Here is a 24,368-nt window from a genome sequence, read left to right on the forward strand (position 1 = left end):
CGGGTGTGGGGAGCGCCGGAAAGTGGACCCAAGGGGTCCCAGGCTTCCAGCCAAAGGGGCGTGGGAGGAGACGAGTTGGTGGGAGGGGCGCGGCCGCTGCGCCGCGGTCTGCTGGGAGTGGGTGGGTGTGGAGACCCGCGGGCAAAGGAGCAGGAAGAGGGGGAGGAAAGGATCCGACAGATCGGAAGGCGCGGAGAAAGAAACAAAGAGAACCGGAGATTGGGGTGCGGGGTGGAGACGCACACAGCCCAGGACGCGGAGCTCAAGTCCCGCGCAGCTTCGCGCTCCACCAGCTTCGAAAGGGGACTACTCCACCCGTGCTTCTTTTCCTTGTCTTGGGGAATCCTGTTAGGGACCTGAAGGGCCAGCTTCAGACGGCCAGAGCTTCGAGGCTGCGGCCGAGGAAAGCCCAGGGGAGGGGGTGAGGTCGCTGAGTCACCGGCCCTGACTCACGGCTCCCTGCTGCACTGTGGAGATTGAAGGCTCCTAGCGGTTCAGGGTAAACCGTTAGACGAGATTGACTCAAGTCTCTCCTGGGCCCGCGCGCGATGCTTGTTCTAAGTTTCACCAACTTAGATCTGGGCCGCCGCTTTGATGTGTGCGGTCCAGCGGTAGGGAGACAAGAGCGCCCCTAAGTTCTTAAGAACTCGCTAAACCTGGCTTTGTTCCAGTGCGCGGAATGCTCGTTAGTAAGAAACTTTTGCAGAACCTGGAGAGCGGCCAAACGCGAGTCTCTGAGATCACAAATGCACTCCGGGAGTCTTTTCATGCAAAGTTCCCTCCCCCGTCCCTCTGGTCTCCTCAGTCTCTCTATCTCTCTCACTCAATGTCTCTCTCAGTGTTTGTCTCCCTCCCTCCCCCCTCCCTCTTCCTCCTCCCCGCCATGAAACCACACCCGACTTTGAGCACGATCTGCAAGTTCTGGGCGAAAGAGGAAACGGCATCCGTAGTTTCAAAATCAAATTCAAAGATCACTGGTTTTCTGCTAGTGGAAATCATTAAAGGTATAATCTGAACAATTGCACAATTACTTAGGGTATTGTTTAAGAACTTCCCAATTTGATGAATTCGAATGAAAAGCAGTTGTATAACTCAAAGGATGGAATGTTTGGAGGAAATAAATCAGTTTCAGGACAGCGATGTACAGTGTTAGGATTCTGGTGCCAGGTCGCAGTCCTGTCTTCCACAGGAATCCATGCAATTGGTCTTGGAGTGATAGAGTTAAAACTGTCCACGGAGCAAAAAGTTTGGGGTCCAGGACATTGGCCTTAACCTTTCTAGGGATGTCATTCAACTTAAGGGCTATTGTTTCAGTATTAGTAACAAGCTAGACTAAGTGGTTAGCAGCTCTGGCCCCAGGGGAAATGACCTGCTTGTGATTAAGCAGTAGTTGAAAAATGACAGGTTTTTTTTTAAGTGTTTAGATTTACGGGCTACTGCAAAACCATTGTAAAAGTAATTCTGTGGTAGATAAAGAAGACCTTCCCTATGCTTATGGGGGGGGGGGCAGGGAGACACAAAGTATTGGAGATTACCTGACATTAAAAAAAAAAAAAAAATAGTTTAGAGCCAAAGGAAGAATTTATGCTTGCTTCCTTTGTACAGACCTCTTTTAGGCAATATTTTGTTTACCTCATTTCAGTTAGTCTTGGCAAATAGAGCTGCCAGGGTTGAGCTGCAGGACCCTCTGGGGCCCAGCTCTCCTGCTGTGGCTTTCTTTATTCTCTCATTCACTGGGGAGGCTGCGGGTCCTTCCCAAAGAGCATTCCTGGGGCTAGCCTATGCTTCACATTACCGTCTTGCTTACTGAGAGCCCTTTATTCAAGCCACTGCTCAGCAAATGTCACCATTGTGCGTTTGCCTGCAGCCCTTAGGTTGAGAAAAGCGATTTCCCTATGGGGAAAGGCAGGGTGGACCTTCCTCCTGCGTGAAATGTTGATCCCAGAGCAATACAGTGGCACTGTCAGGGGACACTTGTTGACTGACTCACCATGGAAAATGAGGACAAGGGCAAAGGTTCTGGTGTGGCATGGCAGTGTGCCCTGTCAGCACCCACACAAAATTCTTCAGAAAATTACTTCTCCCAGGATGGGTTGTGGCCCTTCTCATCATCTGAGAGCCATCTCTTCTTTCTAACGTGTGGCCACGCTGTAATCTTAGGGGTGTGGGATCTGCTTGATGCCTATAAAACATACAAAAGTGTGTGTGTGTGTGTGTGTGTGTGTGTGTATACACTTACACATGTGTAGTATCCATTATGTGCTTCCTGTTGGAAATTGCTGTAGTTTGGGGAAGACTGTAGATTATAGATAAATGAAAGCTACAAAAGCACTTCCTCATGCATGAAAAATACATAAGACTTTGAAAATAATTAGGCTCATTCTGAGAAATAACATACAGTGCCAGCCCAGTGCTTCACCCAATGGATAACAGTGATGGGGGTGGGGGGAATTCATTTGTCTGAATGAATACCTTCAAGTGTGAAAACACATATTGCTGGCTATGCTACCTCTGTGCTTAGTTTCCTCTTGGAAGTAAACAGTACACAAACATAGCTATCTCAGTTTTCATATTTATTTTCTGATTGCTGTGAAAACCTATCTCAGAGGTATTTTTAAAAGCCAGATTCGGCATGATGGAAGTTGTATATAAATAAGGACATGGTCGTGTGATCTGTAGGCCAGTGTAAACACTACCATGTCTAAAGTACTAACAGTGACTTTGGAATTTGCAAGCTGTGGTGATGTCAGTTGAATTGGGAGACTTGAACTGACAAACCAGCCAACCGTGTGAACAGGAGCTTAGTGGCCTCTGGAGGCTTTGGAAACTGGCTAGCAGGAGGCCACATGAAGAGGACAGCCACTAGTAGGTCTTTCTGAATGGAATGTTTAGAAATGAGAAGGTGGACTGAATGAGAGTGTGGAAATATCATGTAATACTCCGTAAATATACATGTATAATTTTATGTATCAGAAATCATATTGAAAAATGAGAGGTTGAAAACGCAAATCTCAGAGTAATGGCAATAAAGGTAATAAATAATACGAGTGCTTTAATTTTGTGCCTACTGGATGATGGGCATTGTGCATACATTTAACTTAATGCTCTCAGAGTATCCTTCAAGACAGACTTGATTTTCCTGTGGTTGTGTAGTTAATCGCACAGGTAAGCAGTGAATTTGAACTGAAGCCCTTTTGATTCCAATTGTACTTATTTCTTTTTGCCTTGATGATGAAACTTTGCTTACTATCAACCAATTCAATTCATAAATAGCATTTAGGTACCTACTGTGTTTCAGCAACTAAGAAAAAAGATAGGATAATTAACATCTTGCTGGGAAGGAACAGATTCCTAGAGGAAATTGGCAATACACAGAATATCATGTTTTATGTTATTGAAATGATGTAAAAGTGATAATAGATAAGAGTGGAGAGTCATTTTCACCTGCACTCTAAACCCATACTTTTCATTTAAAAGTTTGACATTTTCATCCAGATTCTGTTCTGCCTCTTCCCAACCAAAACTGGACTTGGCTCATTTCACACTCTAAAACCTCACAACTATGCAGCTTCTCCTTCCAGCTTCTCTATTTGGGGCCACAGAGCAAAGTAACAAGATTGGAAACTTTTATTATTGCCACTTCCTTATCCTTGGATCACTTAGACCCAGCGTGTATCATGTCCCAGGCGCTACCTGTCCCCACCATGTGTTATGTTGCCGTTGCTCACATCCAACTTATTTCATACCTCATCCTCAAATTGCTGCAATTGGCTTCCTCTTCCTCCAGCTTTTCCTTTCTTCTACAATTCATCTGTCTTCAAGCTATAACCTCTTTTTCTTAAAGACTTCATTCTTAAGACTCCCTAATGATCCAAAGAGAATTGTTCATCCTTTCACTAGGATGTAAGCTCTGCGAGACAGGCATTTCTCTCTATTGTTCACCGTTCTATTTTCAGTGGCTAGAGAAGAGTTGGACACACATGTCAAACATATGAATTAATTCAAGAGTAGTTCATAAAAAAGGAAAGGAGAGTGGGGTTAATATTTACTGGTGCTTATGTTTAAGCACCAGTAAATATTAAGCATTGGGCTAGTCATTTTAGATACGATTGTATTTAATCTTTATGGAGTATTATGATTCATAACTTTTATTAATTATTCAGAATGGATTATTGATTATTTATCCAGTTTCAGGCATTCTTCCAGATACTTGGGAAGATAAACAAGACAGGCATGGTTCAGGCCCTCTTGAACATAAATTTGAGTCTGTATGAGTGTATACAAAGTACAGGGAGACAGTACTCAAGAAAAGGAACAAACTTAATAACGCAAGTTGTAATAAAGACCATGAAAGAAACAGAAATTTCCATGTGAAGAGGTTGAAGTTCTTAACAAACATGTGGCCTTTGAAAAACCATGCAAAGTGTGCCCATGCATCCTCATTCTCCACCCTTCCCCAGGAGGCAAAAACTTCAATGAAGACTTGAGCTCTGTTCCATGAATATGACACATTGACCCTACCTTCATATCTTTCCTCATATTTCATTCAGCAGGTAGGACCTGCTTGTTTGAAGTTTTGTTTCTGCAATTTCAGTTACCCAGGGCCAACTGTGGTCCAAAAATATAACACAGTGTAATAAGAATTTGAGAGGGAAAGAGTCCATATTCATGTAACTTTTGCTACAGTGTATTGTTATAATTATTCCATTTTATTATAGTCATTGTTGTTAATTCTTACTGGGCCTAATTTGTAAATTAAACTTTATTATATGTGAGTATAGGCACCTGAAATCCAGTGTATACCTTTGGTGATATTGGAGCATATCCCCCACAGATCAAAGGAGACTACTGTATTTATTTTCTGTACTGCTTGCAGTGCTTCTTAGTATATTCAGATAGGTCAGAAACTTTTCATGACTCTAGGACAGGATTAAGAATCACATAAACAGCTATAGAACTAAAGTGGAGATACAAATGAAGTGCTCAGGGGTTTAGAAGAAGAAATTATCATATCCATTTGGGGTCAGTCAGATATGTACTGAGAAAAGATGAGGGATGGGTATGATTTTTATAGGTTATCATGGTCCTGAAAAGGTGTCCTAAACTGCTCAAACAAATCAGCAAAAATTGCATAAAAGGAGAGTGCTGGGAACATTTAGCGAATAGGAAGAATCCTAAGGTTGCTGGATTGTGGAGCAGTTGTAGGGGAGCAAGGGAGCTGAGACATAACATTGGACCATGCGTTGGAGGACTAAATGCCAGGGAGAGGAGTTGATAATTAATGTGGTGGGCAGTGGAAATTCAGTGCAATTTTTGACTAGGAGAAAGACACACTTGTAGCTGTACTTCAGGAGGGTTGCTCTGGCATGTTGTGGAAGAAGAATTGGGGAGGCTGATTGAGAGTTGTCTGTGGTAGATCAAGGGACTGGTAAAAGGAATCTGAAGTGGAGATGATTCTTAGAGACTGAAGTTGGGGGAAGACATGCAAAGTCAACTGGGTTCTGAGGTTTCTGGACTGAGTAACAAGAGAATAACTACATTCTAGACAGAAATATTGAGGTGAAAAATTAATTTGAGATGAAAGGTGATTAGTTCAGATCTTCTGACCTGAAGGTGTCTTCCCTTCTCTCATCATAAAGTAAAATCTCATAAGCTGAAGTAGAACTGGATCATGCGGTTTTACACTCTAAAGCATTTCTAACCTGTTCACTTAAAGGAATAGTTAATGGTCTTTTATTGTTCTTTAGCTGCTTTGGGTGTATTGATTTGTTTTCCACAGCTAGAATAAAATAAGGATTTTTTTTGTATTCTCTAAAACAGCTAATATTAGACAAAGAAGTGAAGGTACTTTTTCAGAATTGGCTCAGTTGATTAAAAACAGAAATAAAGAAAAAAGGTGGGGAAGGAGGTAAACAATCTCCAAACTGGTTATAAAAACAAGACATTATTTGAAAGAGCCCTAAAAAAATTTTGCCACAGTATAGTTATTGAGCGAGACAACTATAAGAAAACTAGCAGGTATTTACCCAGTGGATTTTAATGTTCCTTTCACCACTTTTTTTTTTTTTTTTTTTTTTTTAGAATCAAGGGAAAGGTCATGTTACTGCTAGAAAATTTGCCTAGTGCATTATTATCCTGGGAATTTACTCTGCCTATTCTGAGGCTATCATGTAGTTCCCAAGTGGTGTGCATTTTCTTCTGTTAATATTTATGTAAAGAGTTGAATTATAATAAGATCCTTATTTAATAGCACAGTTTTCTTTTAAAGAACTGAAAAATTTTTTAAATGATTTCTGATTTGTCTTTATGGTAACCTGTGGACTTGCAGAAAGAACATCAATTATCTATGTAGGCATAAGCTGTTTTCTGTATTTTGGGGGAAAAGCAAAGAACTCTATCCCCCTTATGTCAAAACTGACTAATGAATTAACCAGTCTTTCAACAAATGGACAACTAGGAGATGCTTTAACTCTGGCATATCTCGTTCATTGAGCCAATGAAGTGATTGTTTTCAGAATATTAAATATGACACTTACTTGTGAATATGTTTGATAAGCTTGATGTTTAAAATACACCCTACCAAGCTTTGGTTTCTGGGTACAGTGACAAAGATCAATCTGATTTGAAGAGGTTAAAAATGCCAATCAAAAGACAAATAATAGAAAAAAAAATAAACACTATAAAACAAATATCCCTAAGTGAAATAATGTGGAAAATGTAAAAAAAAAAAAAAAAAAAAAAAAAAAAAACACACAAAATGACATAATGCTAAAACTATGCAAGGCAAGAAAGTTTTTAAAAATTCATTAAAATTACAGCAGGATATTAGTAAAGAATGACCATTCTGAGTTAACCCTAGCAGAATAAAGGGATCATCGGCCCTGTCCAAAATTCTACTACAATGGTTTCTAAAATACAGAGCAAAGTTTTGTATTTCTAATTAACTAAGTACTAATAAGGCTCTCTCATGTGACTCATGTGGATATGTGAAATAAGGACCAAAAACTTACAGAAATTTGAGCTTAATATAGATTAAGTACATGCTATTCATAAAAGAAATTACAAAAATTTTTCTGATACCATATTATAATTTACTCATGCATTCTTTCTGGAACTTTAGAAAGTTAGACACGTGAGACAGTGCAGAGATGTTTGTATGTCTGTATCAATGTTATTCTTTTACTAACTTTGGGCTGGCTTTCAAAGCCTTTGATTAATGAACTCTTAAACAGTGATAACCAGAATGGAACTCTAACAGTAATCATGATGATTGCTTATGGAGATTAGGACCTGCCATGCAACCAATACTTTGCACATGTTAACTTTTTTAATCTTTACAGCTGTCTATGAGATGTCTGAAGAAGCTTACTCAAGCTTACCCAGTCAGAATATGGCAGATCTGGGACCTGAACCCAGGGCTTCTAACTCCAGGCCCCCACTCTAAATTTCACTGCACCTCACCTACCATGGTAAATTTGCACTCCTGTTGGTGATGCTCCAAGTCTCTTTCCCATTTATACCCTGGTCTCTGTCTCTGGATTTTTCTTTGTTCCTGTTCTGATGCAGCAATAGGATTCATTTTGATTCAGAGAATATGGTGCCTGCGATGAATCATTATGAATTTTTGTGGACGTTTTGGGGGGTTTTCTGTGGAGATCTCATTTTTTAATTCTGACTCAACCTGCCAGAATGAATTAATAGTTATGGTATTCAACTCCCACATAACTAAATGAATAAAATGCTTAGCCACATTTGCCAGTGGAAAAGAAAGAAACCGACTACCTTTTTGGAACATGTTAATTTCATAAGTAAGAACGGCTCCCCATATTCACTCTTCATTAGTGTAAGTTTTAAGGAGATATGTTGATATTTAATTCCAGGATGCTAATACTGTACAATCTAATAGTGGAAGAGTCGTGTGAAAAGAGAGGGTGTTCAGGGAAATACAAGGACAACCAAAATCTTTCAAGGCCGCACCAAAGCAGCATTACTGATAATACATATGAGCTTCCTACCCAGTTTTTAAAAATTTTTGTGCAATTCTAATCTCATTGCTTTTGCCTAATTTGGTTTTTCTAAGTAATGCTTATCAACACCAGTTTTGTTTTTAAATAGAGCATGTTTAGAGTACTTTACATGTGAAGGCAACAGCAGTACATATCACAGTTACATGGTGGGTGTAAGGGGAAAAGCACATATATAAATGTTAAAAAGCCTGGTTAAATGGTAACTGGTTACATTGTTACCTTGCAGATGGTAACACCAAATAAATAAATGAGCAATGGAATTAAAATTTCCTCTGAGAGTTATCTCACCTTGCAGATGAGATGATTCTGAAAAGAATCAGCAACCCCACTCAGTTGATGTATTTTGAGTTATTTAATTTTCCAGGCTCTCTGCTGGGTGCTAAGAACATAAAAATGAATAAAACCCCTTTCTTGCTCTTAGAGGGTGCCTCATCTACTTCTCTCTTCTCTGCTAAATAATTTTGTCTCTACATCTTGCATAATGGTGTGGTCACATTAAGATGTAGGTGAATAAGCTTCGTAATATCTCCCCAAAGTCAAAGGGTTTGGGGGCAATAACACTTTTCTCTGAAATCCACAGAAAAAGAGTTTACTGTTTTGTTCTCCTTGATGAAATATAGCATAATACTTGGTTTCTGGGTTACTACATAAAATACAGGCCCCCAGACTGCCGCTGGGAAGAGCAGTTAGCAATTAAATAAGGAAATGACTAGTGGGTTTGAAACCCAACACACTGCCCATGTATTTCTTTGCATGGTAAGGCATCTATGTTACTTAGGCAACTTTTGTCACTAAGGAAGTAGTTTTGGTGACTCATCTTCATACAGAATGACTTATTTCAAAATCTGAGTGTTCAGTAACTTTACCATTATGTTCTGTTTTCTCTTCTTTGGACTAAGCTAGAAAACCTACATTTGGATGGAATAAGTTTACTATTTGAAAGCATATTATTTATTGACCAGCTCATAATTTGAAATGTACTGGACTCCTGGTGAACAAAGGTCAGTAGTTCCTGCAATATATTGATATGTTAACGGTAGAACTAACAGTTTCTTTTTTAGGCAGAAATGTTGTATCTCATAACAGCGCTTCTTGTCAATTATTTTGTATTGAATGTAATAGTGCCATTTAAAATACTAGTCACACTTTTGGTAATTAAAGTGGAATACTGAAGTATTTTATACTATTACATAAAAATCCTTATCCCCCCCACCAAATAAATGAGCAATGGAATTAAAATTTCCTCTGAGAGTTATCTAGAAATGATAGCTACAAAAATGAAGCAACCTTAAGGAAATTCCTTTGTCGTCTTCGCCCTTCAGATTTTCAGTCTATCAACTTGCGGTTCCAAAAGCATTTGCTGATTGACAGTTGATATTTTTTCTGCACTAACAAAGAGTAGAAAAAGCAGTCGAGAAGTCATAGAAAAAGTCAGTCACATAAAAGAATTACAGGTAAATAACATATTTGGAGAATTGTATGGAAGAATTTACTATTGACAAATTAAGCAAACCAGAAACTGAGAGTATGCGTTAGATTTTGGGATTATTCTCAAAATTTCCTGGCTTGGGCTCCAGGTCTTGCTGGAATCTCAGTGGTGCCAGCTCTCAGTGTGGTCAGGGGGACTCACCTGAATCGCCACTAGATCTTTTGTCCTGATTCCAGAAATCATGCCATAAATCTTGAAATTTAGACAGTGTTACGTCAGCTGTTTCCATTGTGTTTTAAATTTACTCTTTTTCTGTTTTTATTTTTGTTTCGGAAGAGCTTGAAAAAGTCAATGAGTCATGGTAAACCTGAGGCCAAGGCTCTGAGTACCATGTGTACAATGGATGCTTGGAACTTGGCATCCGAACCATTTTTCTCGAATTGTGGTACCCTGATCGGCATCATCTGGGAATTGTTAGGAATTCCAATACTGGGTCCTTACCCTAAACCAACTGAATCAGAAACTCCAGGAGCAAGTGAGGTCTAGTCACCTGTGTTTTAACAAGAGGTGATTAAGAGACCCACTGTGCTAGGGGGAATCCTGAGTACATGTGGCCATGCAGAGTATGAATAGTGCTGTGGTTGGAGAATGGGGGAAATTGATGAGATGATAGAAAAGAGCACTTAGGCATTTTTGAATTCAAAAAAGAAAAAAAAAAATGTCTTAAAAGCCTGGAATTTAATTTACAGGACTAAGTGCTTGCACGAATCTTTGCTGTCTTAGAGAGGGGCAATCCAGATGACTAGGATATTATGAAATACATTGGCTTCATTCTGAAATTGTAGAAGAATCTCTTTTGTGAGTAAATGCATACTTTTCCTTATTAGGACATAAATTCAACTCAGATTTATAAAATCCTATAGGATTCTTGTATTCTGTTGACTTGGCTGACTCATTTGTCTCTTGAGACCCGTTTCAGACATCTGAAAACCATGTGTTGCCACTCTCCATGGATTATCTCATCTGTGTGAAGGAAGTAAGAGAATTTTGAAGCATTTTGATTACTGAGAAATGCAGAGCATAAGGATCAAAAGTGATTAACATAAACATTGATGATAAAGAAGTAGATTTGATACAAAAATTGTGTAGATTTGATACAAAAATTAGTTGTTTATTTTAATTTCTCTTTGATAGATGTGCCTTTTGGTGCTGACTCAGTCATATACAAGCTGTTTGATTTTAGACAAATCACAATTAAAAAAAAATTTTTTTAGTTGTAGCAGTACCTTTGTTTTTTTATATGTGGTACTGAGGATGGAACCCAGTGCCTCACACATGCAAGGCAAGCACTCTACCACTGAGCCACAACCCCCACCCCAACAAATCACAATTTTTAAGAGCTTTTTTACTTTCTTCATCTAAAGCATCATGTTGATAATGCCTACTTACAGGATTATTGTGAAAATAATGTTAGGTAAGTATGAAAATGCAGCTTTTAAAAATCGAACATACCATTTTTAAGTATTGTTGTTATTTTGTGTCTGGGTTGGGAAAATTTCATGATTGTTGACATGATGACACCACCTGGGAGTGTAGAATAAGTATGCACATCAGCAGATTTTAAGGTTACAAAAAAATAGTTATGTTTATTTGTCTTCTAATGCTCCACTGAAGGAATGTTTCCATTTTCTCATGAAATGGGGGAAATCCACACGTTTTTATTAAAGAAAGCAAGTCTGATATTTTGTATCCTTTGAATTGAAAGACTATATTTCATTCTTTCAGGGAAAATGGGGGGACTACTGGGTTAAATTTTCAGCAAAAATAGCAGACACATGACAGGAGTACAGATCATAATAAATAAAACTATAATGTGTTTTTAAAAAGTGTCACAAAACAATATGAAAGGAAAAACTGGATATTTGGAGAAAAGTTCAGTCTTAAAACCCCATTTTACATCCTACATGAAAATAAATTTTAAAAATAAGAACGTGTAGGCAAATTTGGCTCATTTAAAAAATAAATGACAAAAATTAAATTATGATTATTCAGTAAGAAACACATTATTACTTCATCATAAAAGGATGTATATCACAAGTAATTGACAAAAGAAAAAAATTCAGGTGACAATAATTAACCCTCAATACTAATCAGTAATGGTAAATAAAAATGATACACTGTTTTTGGCTCAATGCTCATGACAGTGCAGAGGGTGAGCATTCTCTGGCACTGCTGATGGGATTTTGGGCTCTGGTCTTTCTGGAAACCAGTTTCAAGAACTCAGGTTATAATTATAAGTCTTTACCTAGGAACCCCACTTGTAGACTCTATCTGAAGAACATATTAGGAGCTTTGAATGTTAAATTTGTGTCATTTGTTTTACCCCTCACCATCAGCATGTATTCTCTCTAAAATTTAGAAAAAGTAAAAATAAATTTAAAAATCACAGGTCTCTTTGGTATGTCTAATGAATAACAGAACTGATAATGTTAAAATACTAGATGAGAGGACTCATATATGTAGGATGGATCTGCAATAACGTTCTGATTAAAAGATAATTAGTGGTAAATAGGTCTGGTAAAAGACAATTAGTGCAAATATTAAAGAGAAAAACATGAAAATTCAGCCATGGGTATCTAATGTAGTTGTAATTTTCTTTGTTTATATATTTCTTCATTTTCTAAATTATGGTAAACATTTTCTTATTAGCAAAATTGAAAAACAATGGTCAGAAGACTCTTACAATTGGATTGGGCTCCCAATATTCTGAGCTTTACTGATTATTATTACTTTACTGCTTATCAGGACCCTCTCACTTCTGGTAATATTTTAAAAATTGTTTTCCAAATAGTAATGTCTTGCCCTAGAAAGAACAAGTGATATGATTCAACTTCGATGTTAAGTTTTGGATTTTAAAACTATAAACTACAAGGATTTATACAACATGGTCTTTGTTGCATTTTTTTCCAACCTACTTTAGAATGTAGTCCTAAAATGAAAGGAATAAAAGAGAATGTGATATGTGGATTCCTGACATTCTTTCCTAGCCGGAATCATTTTTAAAACTCCTAATGTGGAATTCTTCCTTAAAATATTTGCCAACTCTTTTTTCTTTTTTTTATTTGATAACTTGTAGGTTTTTTTAAAAAAATAAAGCTGGTGCTATCTTTTTATTTTCCTTTTTTATACATGTGATTATGTGATTTGCAAATATATGTTAATTTATAAACATGTAATTTTATTTTTCTTCATTAAAAAAACTGAATATCCAAAAAGAAAAGCTGATAGGTCTAAAACTGATTAATAAACATTTTAATTATTTATAATTCTTTGAAATTTAAAAGTCTAGATTGTCTTATTAGTGATACCACTCTACTGGTAAAATGTACTTTTGCCATCAATTGAAATATAGCCTATTTTAGCCACTCAGTATTTTTTGAGAGACTAAACATAGAATAAGTTCCTTTGGGGAATTTAGATATTTTAGCTTAGCAATAGTTACCCTACATGGAAATGAAACAGTCATGGTCTGTCTGCAGGAAAAAATTTAGCTCTGTAAAATAAGGGTTGATAGATTCTGCATTCCAAGTATGAAGTGAGAGTTTGGGGAATAGGTGTGCTTGTATTAGACTTTAAAACTGACTTTGAAAGCTGATAAGTTACCTTAACAATTTAGAATAAGTATAGGGTTTTTTTTTTTCTTATGTAGACAGAATAGATTGATTGTAGTTCCAGGGAACTATTATTACATTTTAATTATTTTAATCATGCTTGGATCATATGCAGATGATTCTAAGTGATACTCTCATGTAACTAATCTAGTCCTAAATAAACAGGGCTAGAAAAAATCTTGTATGTATGTCCTTTATTTTTGTTTTGTAGTTTATCATTCTAATGATGTAGCAATGAAAAACAGAATCAGACTATGAAGAAGAATAAGGAGTTCATGGAGTTTGGATAATTATTTCCTTTTCTTAATATTGATAGTTCTGGATTGTATGTTTTGGTTCCCTCCAGCAGTTCTGAGTGGGTGAATTACTAGACAAAAGTAGCAAAGTAAAAACAGCTCTCCTATCGTCCCAGCATGGGCTATGTTTGCCCACACGGAAGAATGAAAGCTGTGATAGAAATCAATGAAGAAATAAATCTTGTTGTGTAATATGCAAACTGATCTCATGTTAATATACTCCTTTTGAATGCATACTAGAATTTCCTCTATTAGAAAAGAATGGGTTGTATCTTATGTTTTGACAAAGTTGTTCAGAAAATTGGAAGAAAAAATTATTTAGTGTTTTAGGCGTATTATTGATCATATCTATCTATCCATCATCCATATCTATGAATTACATATGTATAAAATTGAGTACAAGCAGCTACCTTTTTAGCAAATATTACCTATTCGTAGGAGAACCGAGTATTTGAAGCAAGAAGCAAGATTCATATTAACCCATCTGATTCTAAGGGCTATTTTCCTTGCATTGTATCAAGCTGTCTTTGCTAGAGTGATTGGCAGAAGAGCTATCACACATGCTGCTAATTAGTCTGTGGGATTGTTCCTCTTTTACTATGCAATGTTAACCTTTTTTGTCTGACCTCTATAACATGCATTGCTTTGTTGGCGTTGGTTTGCTTGATAGATCTCAAAAGTTGCCCTCAGTTCTCAGGTCAGCCTGTTCTCAGGAAGCAATGTGATCTCCATCCTAGAGCTACTTTAGATTCCTGGCTTTGCTTCTGTGTCAAGGGGCCCAGCAGGCCTGGGTCCACTGAGCCTACTCAGCATGTTTTATATTATGTTATGGCAAAGCCAGCGATTGACAGACCTCTAGAGGGAACTGAGCTGGACTTCTTCCACCTAGCTGTGACACCAGACAAAATATTAAAACTTTCTGGATCTACAGGTCTTCATCTTTAAAACAGATTACATGAAATCAGTGATTTATGATATAGGTCTTTTGGGGAGAAAGCCATAGGAATTGATGGGGAATAGGAGGTAATCTAGCATTATTCTGGCCGCACTACCATCCATGCTTAAACAACAAAGCAGTTAGTATTTGTGTGCATGGGACCTTGCACTTGTTCTATGTCTCCATCTTTCTTGGCTCTGATTCTAGATGAGGTTGTGTTTGAACAAAAGTTTTGGGTAAAAAAGAGTTGGGAAAACACTGGACCAAATAGTTCTTAAGGTTCCTTGTGAAAGCAGTTTTAAATAAAGATCCTCACTATACATTTTTTTAAAAAAATATTTTTTTAGTTGTAGATGGATACAATGCCTTTAATTAATTAATTAACTTATTTATTTATTTTTACAGGGTGCTGAGGATTGAACCCAGTGTTTCACATGTGCTAGGCAGGCGCTCAACCACTGAGCTATAACCCCAGCCCCAAAAGACCCCCACTATCTTTAATTTGAGTAAAATATAATCTTTAAGATTGCTGCAAAACAGTTTTTGAATGAGAAATTTAAAAAATAATCTCAAAGAGCAAAATCATGGCAAGATATCAGGCAGGCTGCATGGTATTTATGTGTTTCAGAAGAAATTAAAATAAAAGTTCCTCTTGATTCTGTTAAAAGCATTCTTTTTCTTCTGGGGTAAGTATGAGATAACATTATTCCCAGTTGGAGGTCACTAGAATATTCTTTTTCAATAGAAAAGTACTACTCCTTGAAGAAACCAGAAAGTTTACTTTCCATCTGTTCTCTTTCTCTTGAAAGTTTATCATGCCGCTGACAGAACACATCTGCTCTTTCCTGTTTCTTTCCTGTTGTGACAGTCGATCAAAAAGGTAACTAGATGCTAGAGAAAGGGAAAGAGTTTTGATGCAAAATTTGCTTTATTTGAGTTCCTTTTACTCCTATTTTGGGGTTCTTATTTTAAATCAGTGTTCAAAATGAATTATTAAGCTGTTTGTAGACATTTCGGCACAGTTTCTTTATGGAAGTCCTAGACATACAGGTGGTAACTTGGAGACCATCATTCTAGAGTGGTTTTGCCCAGGAGAACATTCTGTGATATGGAAATACTCTCTGTGTTAAGCAATAGGGTAGCCAGTAGCCACTTGTGACTGTTGAGCACTTGAATCTACCCAGTGTGACTGCTGAACTAAATTTTTTGTTAATTAAATTAAGTCATCAGATGTGGGTAGTGGCTCTTCTATTGTAAAGGTTAGCTCTGGAGAATCAATGAAAATTTTGATCAACAATCAGTGAAATTAGTAAAAAGTCCTATGCTTAGGAAATAAAAGACATCCCCCACTTTAAAAATACTATTGACAATTTATGGTTTGAAATAGATTTAAAAAATTTTTTTTTAAATTTTGATCGAATATTTCTTCAGTGCCTGGCACATAAAACAGTTAACAAATGACTATGCTTTTAGTGGTATCCTCCACCTCCATGCCAGGTCTGCTTAACCTCAATTAGGAGGTGTCTCTTACTACCTATGGAACAGTCTGTCTTTGACTTCCTGTGTTTTCACACTCAGCATCTTCTCAGCAAGGTCTGTGGATTCCAGTTTCCAGTTTTACTCCACCCTGGCCCAAGCCCAGGCTACTCCTGAACACCCACAACAAGGCCCACCCTTTCCTAGAGCCCTTAGACTGTCGCTAACTGGACCATTCTATAGACTGATGATTTGACCTTGTTCAGAGCCCAATGTTCAGTTTTGGCTCCTAAAATGAGCATCACCGAACTGGAGTATAACTGACATAAAAGATTGGATTCATGTCACATCAGAGTTGAAGGGACCATTACATTAGTCCTCCTTTATCCTTGGGAGATATGCTCCAAGACTCCCAGTGGATGCCTAAAATCATGGGTAGTACTGAACTCAAAATACAATGTGGGGGCTGGGGATGTGGCTCAAGCGGTAACGCGCTTGCCTGGGTTCGATCCTCAGCACCACGTAAAAATAAAATAAAGATGTTGTGTCCACCAAAAACTAAAAAATAAATATTAAAAAATTCCCTTCCTCTCTCTAAAAAATTTAATGTGTTTTTTCCATATATACACACCTGTGATAAAGTTAAAAGTTAAGAACAGATAAAGATTAATAACAATAATAACAAAATAGAACAATTATGATATGCTGTAATAAAATTGTCAACATCACTATTTTTGTGCTTTGGGGCTGCAGTGAAGTAAAATAAAGGTCACTGAACACAAGCATGGCAATATTTTAACAGTCTATCTGATAATCAAGATGGCAATGGCAGGTAGCTTATCAAACATGGATATACCAGACAAAGGACTGATTGATGTCCAGGGCAGGATGGAATGGGACTGTTACTCAGAATAATACATAATTTAAAATGCTGTTTTTGGAGAATTCCATTTAATATTTTTGAACCCCAGCTGATTAGAGGTAATTGAAACTGCAGAAAGTAAAACAGCAGATAAAGAGGGGCTACTGTATATAGAAACTATTTGATAAGCATACAGCTATTTATATTCTGGTATGCACCAGGCAAAGTGCTTTTGATCCTCATTTAATCTTTTCAGCAATATCATGCCCAATTTATTTGTATATTTTAGAGTTATGCTTAGGCTCAGAGAGGCTAAGTGACTTATCCCAAGTCACCCAGGTAAGAAGTAGAGACCTGTGATTCATATCTACATTCTGGCTCTTGAGCTTGTGCATTTAGTTATAACATAATGCATTATAAAATAGAGTTTTAAAAGTCAGTACAGAGTGCAAGTCTAAAAGGAATTGAGTTTATTGATTATAAAGAACAGTTTTCTAATAACTCAAGGTCTTCACCATAAAACTGCTCACTCTGAGTAGTATTATGTACCCTCATTAGCTCCTTGAATGCCTGTGTTTTTAATGCTCACATATCAGTAACATGGTAGAAAGAGTTCTTAAATAGATGGGAGCTCATGAATGGCACATGTGTGCTAAGGACCTTTCCAATTCTAATTTCTTCTGATTATAATTTGTCTCTCGAGGACATTTATTATCAATTTATTCCATATGATTAGCTTTCATTTTCCATTAAATTCATAAAGATGATTCTTTTTTTTTTCTATGTAAAACCAGAATGGAATTTGTTTATTACTTAAACTGGCAGAAGGAGGGTATTCTCTCACTGTAGGTGAACTTGTAGAGGAATCCAATTCATATTTCACTGAGGAATAAAAAATGACCTGGGATCATGGAAACCCTAAGGTGATTGCCAAAAGTATTTTAAACAGATCTATTTAATTTTGTTAGACAATAATGACAGGCAGGAAAGGAAGAAGGAAATGACACTGGATTCCAAGTTGCAGGATGTGTCCTTCCATAACTGAGAGTGCTGCTATTATTTTAATATTCATCTTGGTATGAAGTGCTCTTGGTGAGTTCTGATATGCTTTATATGTGCCTTCATTTTCTATGGATTCACTAACATTTTTATTTCTTAAAAATGCATTTTATGTTTTAAGAGAAAATACACTGAATATACTAATATCTAAGTTTTGATAGTTGTACTTTCGAAAATGTGTTGACGTTCTCTTATTAGAATATAAGCACTATTGGAAATGTTGTTAAGGATAACTTTATGGGAAACAAGGGGATTAGAGATTTTTTTTTTCTCTCCTATGAGCATTCTAGATTCAGTTTGGGAAAAAAAATAAGTCAATGTATGTTCTCTTCCCTCCCTCCCCTCTATCGTTCATCTTATTTTTCTTCTCAGCTGCTCCCCATTGTGCCAACCCTCCTGGTTCTCTTCCTAAATCACACAGTTTGTACCGGTAATTGGAAGAGAGTGCATGTAATCCAAGGAATCCTAACTTGTACAGATACTTTCATGGAGATAGTTATGAATTATGATTATGCAGAAAGCTTTTTCTTGAAAAAATTATCACATATGAAGAACTTTAGAGAGAATATATCACAAAAAGAGATGATGTGGCTTATTGAAGCTGTAAACACGTTTAGAAGGAACTGAAAGAATTTACTATAGGAACAGGGAGGAACCTGTGTTTTCAGCAAAGGAGGGAGATTGAGAAAACTGAATGAGTTAAGGTGTCTAGCCTGGGAATCTAAAAGGAAGGCTCCACTTGAAGTATAGGTGTTCAAGAAGGTTAGGAGATTTCTAGGTAAGGTAACGAATATCAGCAAGGAAAGAGGCAGGGAAGTGGCAGGTGTGTCTAGGGAATGCTGATCAACTTAGTTTACAACAGAGTCAAGAAAGGGAGAAATCAAAGGAAGAAAAGTAAGTTCCAGGCTACATTGCAAAGACCCTCAAGTATCAGATTTAATACTTAAATACTAGCCTGTGCAGGGTGGTTTAGCCCCCTTTCTTTTAGGAGGTTGGTATTTTTCATCAGCTGTGCCACATATGTATGTACTGTTCCCTCCTACAAGGGAAGGCTCTCCATTGTATGTTTTGATTTATAATGCAATGCTGAACAAATTCTAGGTTTATTTAATACACTGGTTGTTGACTATATATAAATCTCTGGCACTATCAAGCCCCCTTTATACTTTATGTGCTGATAATTGTTTATGGTGTTAATATCATATAATAAATATCATAATAGTTTGTTTCATGCATTATATGTATGTTGTGTATATATTTGTGTATATATGTATAGTTTTTTGAATTTGTTTAAAACTATATTTGTTTAAGGCAGATAAAAAATCTTTCCAGATATTTAATTTGAACAGGCACTTATCATGGGGCCAAAAAAGAACTTATTTTTTCAAATACTAAACCTACCATGGAATCTTGGATCTGCAACACGCTCAGCACTCATCTTTTCCTTCCTTCCCCTTTATTTCACAGATGTGCCAACACCACTTATCTCAAACTTACAATCTGGTAATGCCAAGGCTAAAATTCAGTTTTCTGGCATCTTTCTACCATACAGACTCTTCTTATCTGAAATAAGTGACCAAAAACAAAACAAAACAAAACATTTAAAGGCTAACATACATTTGCAATTTAAAAAGTTAATTTCATAGATCACATCAAAATGGATGAGTCAGTTCTATAATTCATATATAGTAGTAATATTTTTATTTATATTATATTAGCAGGCATGCAAAGTTTCTAACAAATCATTTTCTCTACAAGCAGTACCTCTAAATTTATCTTAACAAAGGTTAACCTGTGGCAGTTTGGAGAACAAATAGAAGGACATTCTCTTCACCATGAGAATGTTTCCTCTTCCTCTTTCCTGGCTACTTATTTTAATAAGTTCATAATAGAACCTCTACCACTTGATCACAAGGACCATCCTGGAGAGTCAAGGCCCTAGTTCCTGGAAGCCATAGTGCAGAGAACTATTAAGAACGATGTATCCTATATGGGCTTATTTCCCAAGCTGAAATAGAATCAACGCTATTAATGACGACAATAAGCATCTTTGGAGTTATCGTCACACACTCAGTGTTCTGCTTCTCATTCTGGAAGCTTCTCTAGAGAAGAGGCTGGTCTGATTTATCTGCATCATCCCAGCAGGCAGCTGCAGCCACACCACTGAGTAGGTGGTACTGCTCAAGATTAGTAGAAGGAATGTTTGGACACTTCAGACTTCCAAGGGGCAGAAAAATAGCCCGCCTGACAAACAATTTGTTCTGGATTCACTTTGAAGGCAAGGCAGTTTTCTTTCCCACTCAAGGCCACGGAAAACAATCAGTGAAGACTGAGCGTCAATCAGGCTCCGGAATGGCTGCTATTCGCTTGGAAGCCTTGTAGTTTTCCGTGCTTTGTTTCCCCCTACTGACCTCTGCAAAGTCCCCAGGCCCCGCGCTGCCCAGTCAAGTTCTGAGCTCAGAGACAGCGTGTGGGGAACCGAAAAACCGCGGAACCAGAGGCAGAAGGAGCGGTGGGGGCGGCGGGAGCAGGAGTGGAGGGACCGGCAGGCCTAGCTCCCGAGCGGCGGCGGCGGCGGCGGCTGGGGGAATGGAGCCCTTGCGGGTCCTTGAGCTGTACAGTGGCATTGGTGGCATGCACCACGCACTGAGAGGTGAGAAAGGCAGAATGCTTTCTGGAATGAATCTAGGACGCTTGTTGGTGCCTCGGCACCAAGGCGGGACGGAGTGGCGAGGCTCTAGGGGCGGAGACGGAGTTGAGGCGGCGCTCGGTTGCCCAGGAAACGGCCGGCTGCGACGCCCCCGTCCGCCCCTCCAGGCGGAGACTCCCTTTTCCAGGGCCCCACGTTGGTCGCTAGGGCGGGCCCTGAGCCCCCAGGGACCCAAGTTTGTGAGGTCGCTTTCGCTAGGCTGTTAAGTCGAATTAAAATGGAGCCGACCAAGGTCGGGGGAGGGGCGAGCCCTTTCCCTGGTGCCTGCCCCACTTCTACACGTGCTGTCGCCTTGCTTGGTCTTTTATCTTGGGGGGGAAGTCCGAGTGGGAGGGGCGGGGTCGAGCAGGATGCTAGCTAGGATTCTAGGTAAAAGTTGGCGCAGACTAACTAGGACTGTGGGGAAACCCAGAGGGGAAACCTGGTGAGTCTGTGGAATCTTCTCCAGCCCTACATTTAGATGCCAGAGATCTGAGTTCAAAGTAGAGTTCAAATTTTGTTGCACCGGGTTCCTTTCTTAAATGTTTTGGAACTCGTTTCCTGGTTTTTAAAAGTGTGAAACTGTTCTTTCAGAGAGGAATTGTGAGGATTAAAGATAAAATGTGTCAAGTGCTTATTAGCGTAGGGTACCTTGTAGCCTCTCAAACTATTGTCATTCTACTTACCTCTTTCCTTTTGAGTCGTTTAATTTCTTTGGTGCTAGATTTACTTTTGATAATATTCACTTAAAATTGAGTGAGTGCCTATTTTGTGTAAGTACTGTAGGGTGGACACTGGGATATGGAGTGACAAACTTCGAACCTGCATGTTTGTTTATTTTTTGCGGTGCTGGGAATTGAACCCAAGGCCTCTTGCAATGCATGTTTATTCTTACCTTACTAAGACAACCACAAAACTGAAGCTTCCCTGTTTCCCTTTGCAGTATCAAGGGTAATGAGACGCTTTAACTGACAGTGTTTAATGGACGGAGTATATAGATTTTCTGAGCAGATATTGAGTTTTAGTACTTTATTTTTATTTATTTATTTTTATGTGATGCTGAAGATGGAACCCAGTGCCTCACACATGCTAGGCAAGCGCTCTACTACTGAAACCCAACCTCAGCCCAGATATGAGTTTTGAGTCTAGACTCACCTCAGACTTTCTCACTCCATCTTATTTTCATCTGCCATATATGAATTAATCCGGGCCTCTTCAGAGAGGCCTACTCTGTGACCCTGGGATTCAAAGTAGTCTTCCTGCCCTCCCTACCTCTCTGCTCTCCAGGACTTTGGTTTGAGGTTTACATATGAAGGATATCTACTCAATCCTATTGATGCAAATGGTTTCCCAGCATTTGTTTGTCTTCCAATGTTCACTTATTTAATGTACCAAAGTTTTAAATTTATCTGTAATAAAATACATTGCTCCCTTCCAAGTGATTTATAAATAATAATGAAAACTATAGCAATGGCAGCTAGCTTTAACTTTTATTAATGACTTCTAAATGTCACAACCTGGTCTAAGTATGTAATAATGATAGTTAGTGGTAAAACCAGTATTCTAACCTATGTCTCTCAGACCTTTATAACATGCTATGTTGCCATTGTTCTGGTTTGATCCACTATCTTTGTTCTATACTTTGAATAATAGTAAAAAGCAGCAAAATGGGAATAATATTGAGCAACAGTTTGGGCTGATTTGTAGGTAATGTTTTTAATGGATTTTTTTATTGTGGTAAAGTATATATAATGCAAAATATATTATTATAAATATTTTAAAATGTACAATTAAGTTGTATTAAGTGACTCAAATGTTGTGCAACCATTACCAATGATCAGTTTCCAAAACTTTTTCATGGTCCCAAACAGAAGCTGAATGATATTCCATTGTAGATATATACAATTTTGTTTATCCATTCAATCAGGTTGATGGACAGTTGAGTTGTTTCAACCTGTTAACTATGTGAATAATGCTGCTTGGAATATTGATGTATAAGTATCCTTTTGAGTCCTTTGACTCTCAGTTCTTTTGGGTTATAACCTAGGAATGGAATTGCTAAATCATATCTTCTTTTTAGTTCTTTGAGGAACCACCAGAGTTTTCCACAGCAGCTGCATAATTTTACATTTCCAACAACAATTCATGAGGGTTCCATTTTATCCTGACATATATTTGTTTTACATTCTTTTTAAATACTAGCCATAATAATGCATATGCATTGATATTTCATTGTGATTTTGATTTGTATTTTCTTAATAACTAAAAATGTTAGGATTCTTTCATGTGCTTATTGGAAATTTGCATATCCTCCTTTGGGAAATATATACTAAAGTCTTTGGCCCATGTTGTATTTTTTTTAGTTGTATGTAGAAGTTTTTAGATATTAATCCCTTGTCAAATATATAATTCACATTTTCTTATATTACTGAATCTTAATAGAGTACGTTTAATTTCTTTAACAACACTGATTTTCTTCTAATCCAGTGAACATTTTAATAACAGTAAAAATTTGATCCTTATTAGTGTATGCAAAATGCTGTTATATTGTTGTAGTCACTATATAGTGCTTTGTATTTTCTAAATTTCATTTAACTTTATTATATATCTGTATGCCCATGTATTTACGTGTCCACATCCTGTGCTATTCCTCTCTGTTCTTGTGTAGCCTGTTACCCAATACTGTACTGTGACAGGTTCTCCTTATATGACTATCAAGTTTATTATTGAATGGATAATCATTCTGACATTATTTTGATAAAAGTATAGTCATCATCATTATTTTATATCATACACAGTTCTTAGTAGCAAACCATAGAAGTTACTCTTTATTTAACATAAGCAGAAAAACATAATTAAAGGACACTGGGAAGCTCACAGAATTTACAGGACACACACGTAACAAACAGGTTAGATCATCAGGAGCACTGCTCAAACCACACTCTGGGGATTGCCCTAGTAAAGCTCTATACTTACATCGCAGTTTGCATCAGCAATTCTGAGGACTGGATGCCATAAATGCCAATGAACTTTTGTCCTTAAAAGTGGATATTTCTACCATCTTCTTCACCAAAAAGATGGATTTTCTCATTTACTTCCTCACATTACTACTTTCAAAGGGAGGTCTTACAGGATTGCAAGTAGTTTGTGGGTACTAGATCCCTCTGCCACACAAAGCTGGGAATGTGAATTCTGTCTTCTGTTTTGAGAAGCAAGGACCCATATGGGGAAAAATTTTCAAACATAGGCAAAGATTCTAGAGTGCAACAAGCATAACTCATCTACTACATTCTTATATACACAATTCTCATTTATAGGGATACTTAGTATGCTCTTAGATCTTTCCTCCCTCCCTCCCTCCCTCCTCCCTTCCTTCCTTCCTTTCTTCCTTCCTTCTATAGAAGAATGAACCCAGGGGTGCTTAACCACTGAACCACATCCCCAGCCCTTTTAAATATTTTATGTAGAGACAGTGTCTCACTCAGTTGCTCAGGGCTTCACTAAATTGCTGAGGCTGACTTTGAACTTGCTATTCTCCTGCCTCAGCCTCCCAAGCTGCTGGGATTACAGGCATTCGTCACCATGCCTGGCCACTCTTAGATATTATTTATACCCATATAATCTGTGAAAGTTTGGTTAGTGAGCTGGTTGTGGTGGTGCATTCCTGTAATGCAGAGACTCAGGAGGCTGAGGCTGGATGATCAAAAGTTTAATGCTAGCCTTGACAACTTAGTGAAATCCTGTCTCAAAATATAAAACAAAAGGAGCTGGAGATGTAGCTCAGTGATAAAGCACCCCTGGGTTCAATCCTCAGTATGGGAAAAAAAAAAGTGAAAAAAATCTTGATTAATGAAAATCATTCATTTGAAAATATCTCTTTATAGAACAGTGTAAGAAATAGTATCATGGAGTATATATCAGT

The 24,368-nt window shown here is 37.7% G+C and overlaps 1 protein-coding gene across 3 annotated transcripts in view; it reads left to right on the forward strand.

Annotated features, from left to right (window-relative positions):
• The first annotated feature begins 20,280 nt into the window (after positions 1–20,280).
• Positions 20,281–24,368, forward strand: part of Trdmt1 (tRNA aspartic acid methyltransferase 1) — a 41,329-nt gene continuing 37,241 nt past the window's right edge. For all 3 annotated transcript variants that reach the window (XM_076831337.1, XM_076831338.1, XM_076831340.1), the window contains exon 1: positions 20,281–20,410. In XM_076831337.1, the coding sequence (XP_076687452.1) occupies positions 20,347–20,410 (64 nt within the window). In that variant the 5' untranslated portion in view covers positions 20,281–20,346. The remainder of the gene's footprint in view (positions 20,411–24,368) is intronic.

Source organism: Callospermophilus lateralis, chromosome 13 (assembly GCF_048772815.1).
Source record: "Callospermophilus lateralis isolate mCalLat2 chromosome 13, mCalLat2.hap1, whole genome shotgun sequence".
NCBI lineage: Eukaryota > Metazoa > Chordata > Mammalia > Rodentia > Sciuridae > Callospermophilus > Callospermophilus lateralis.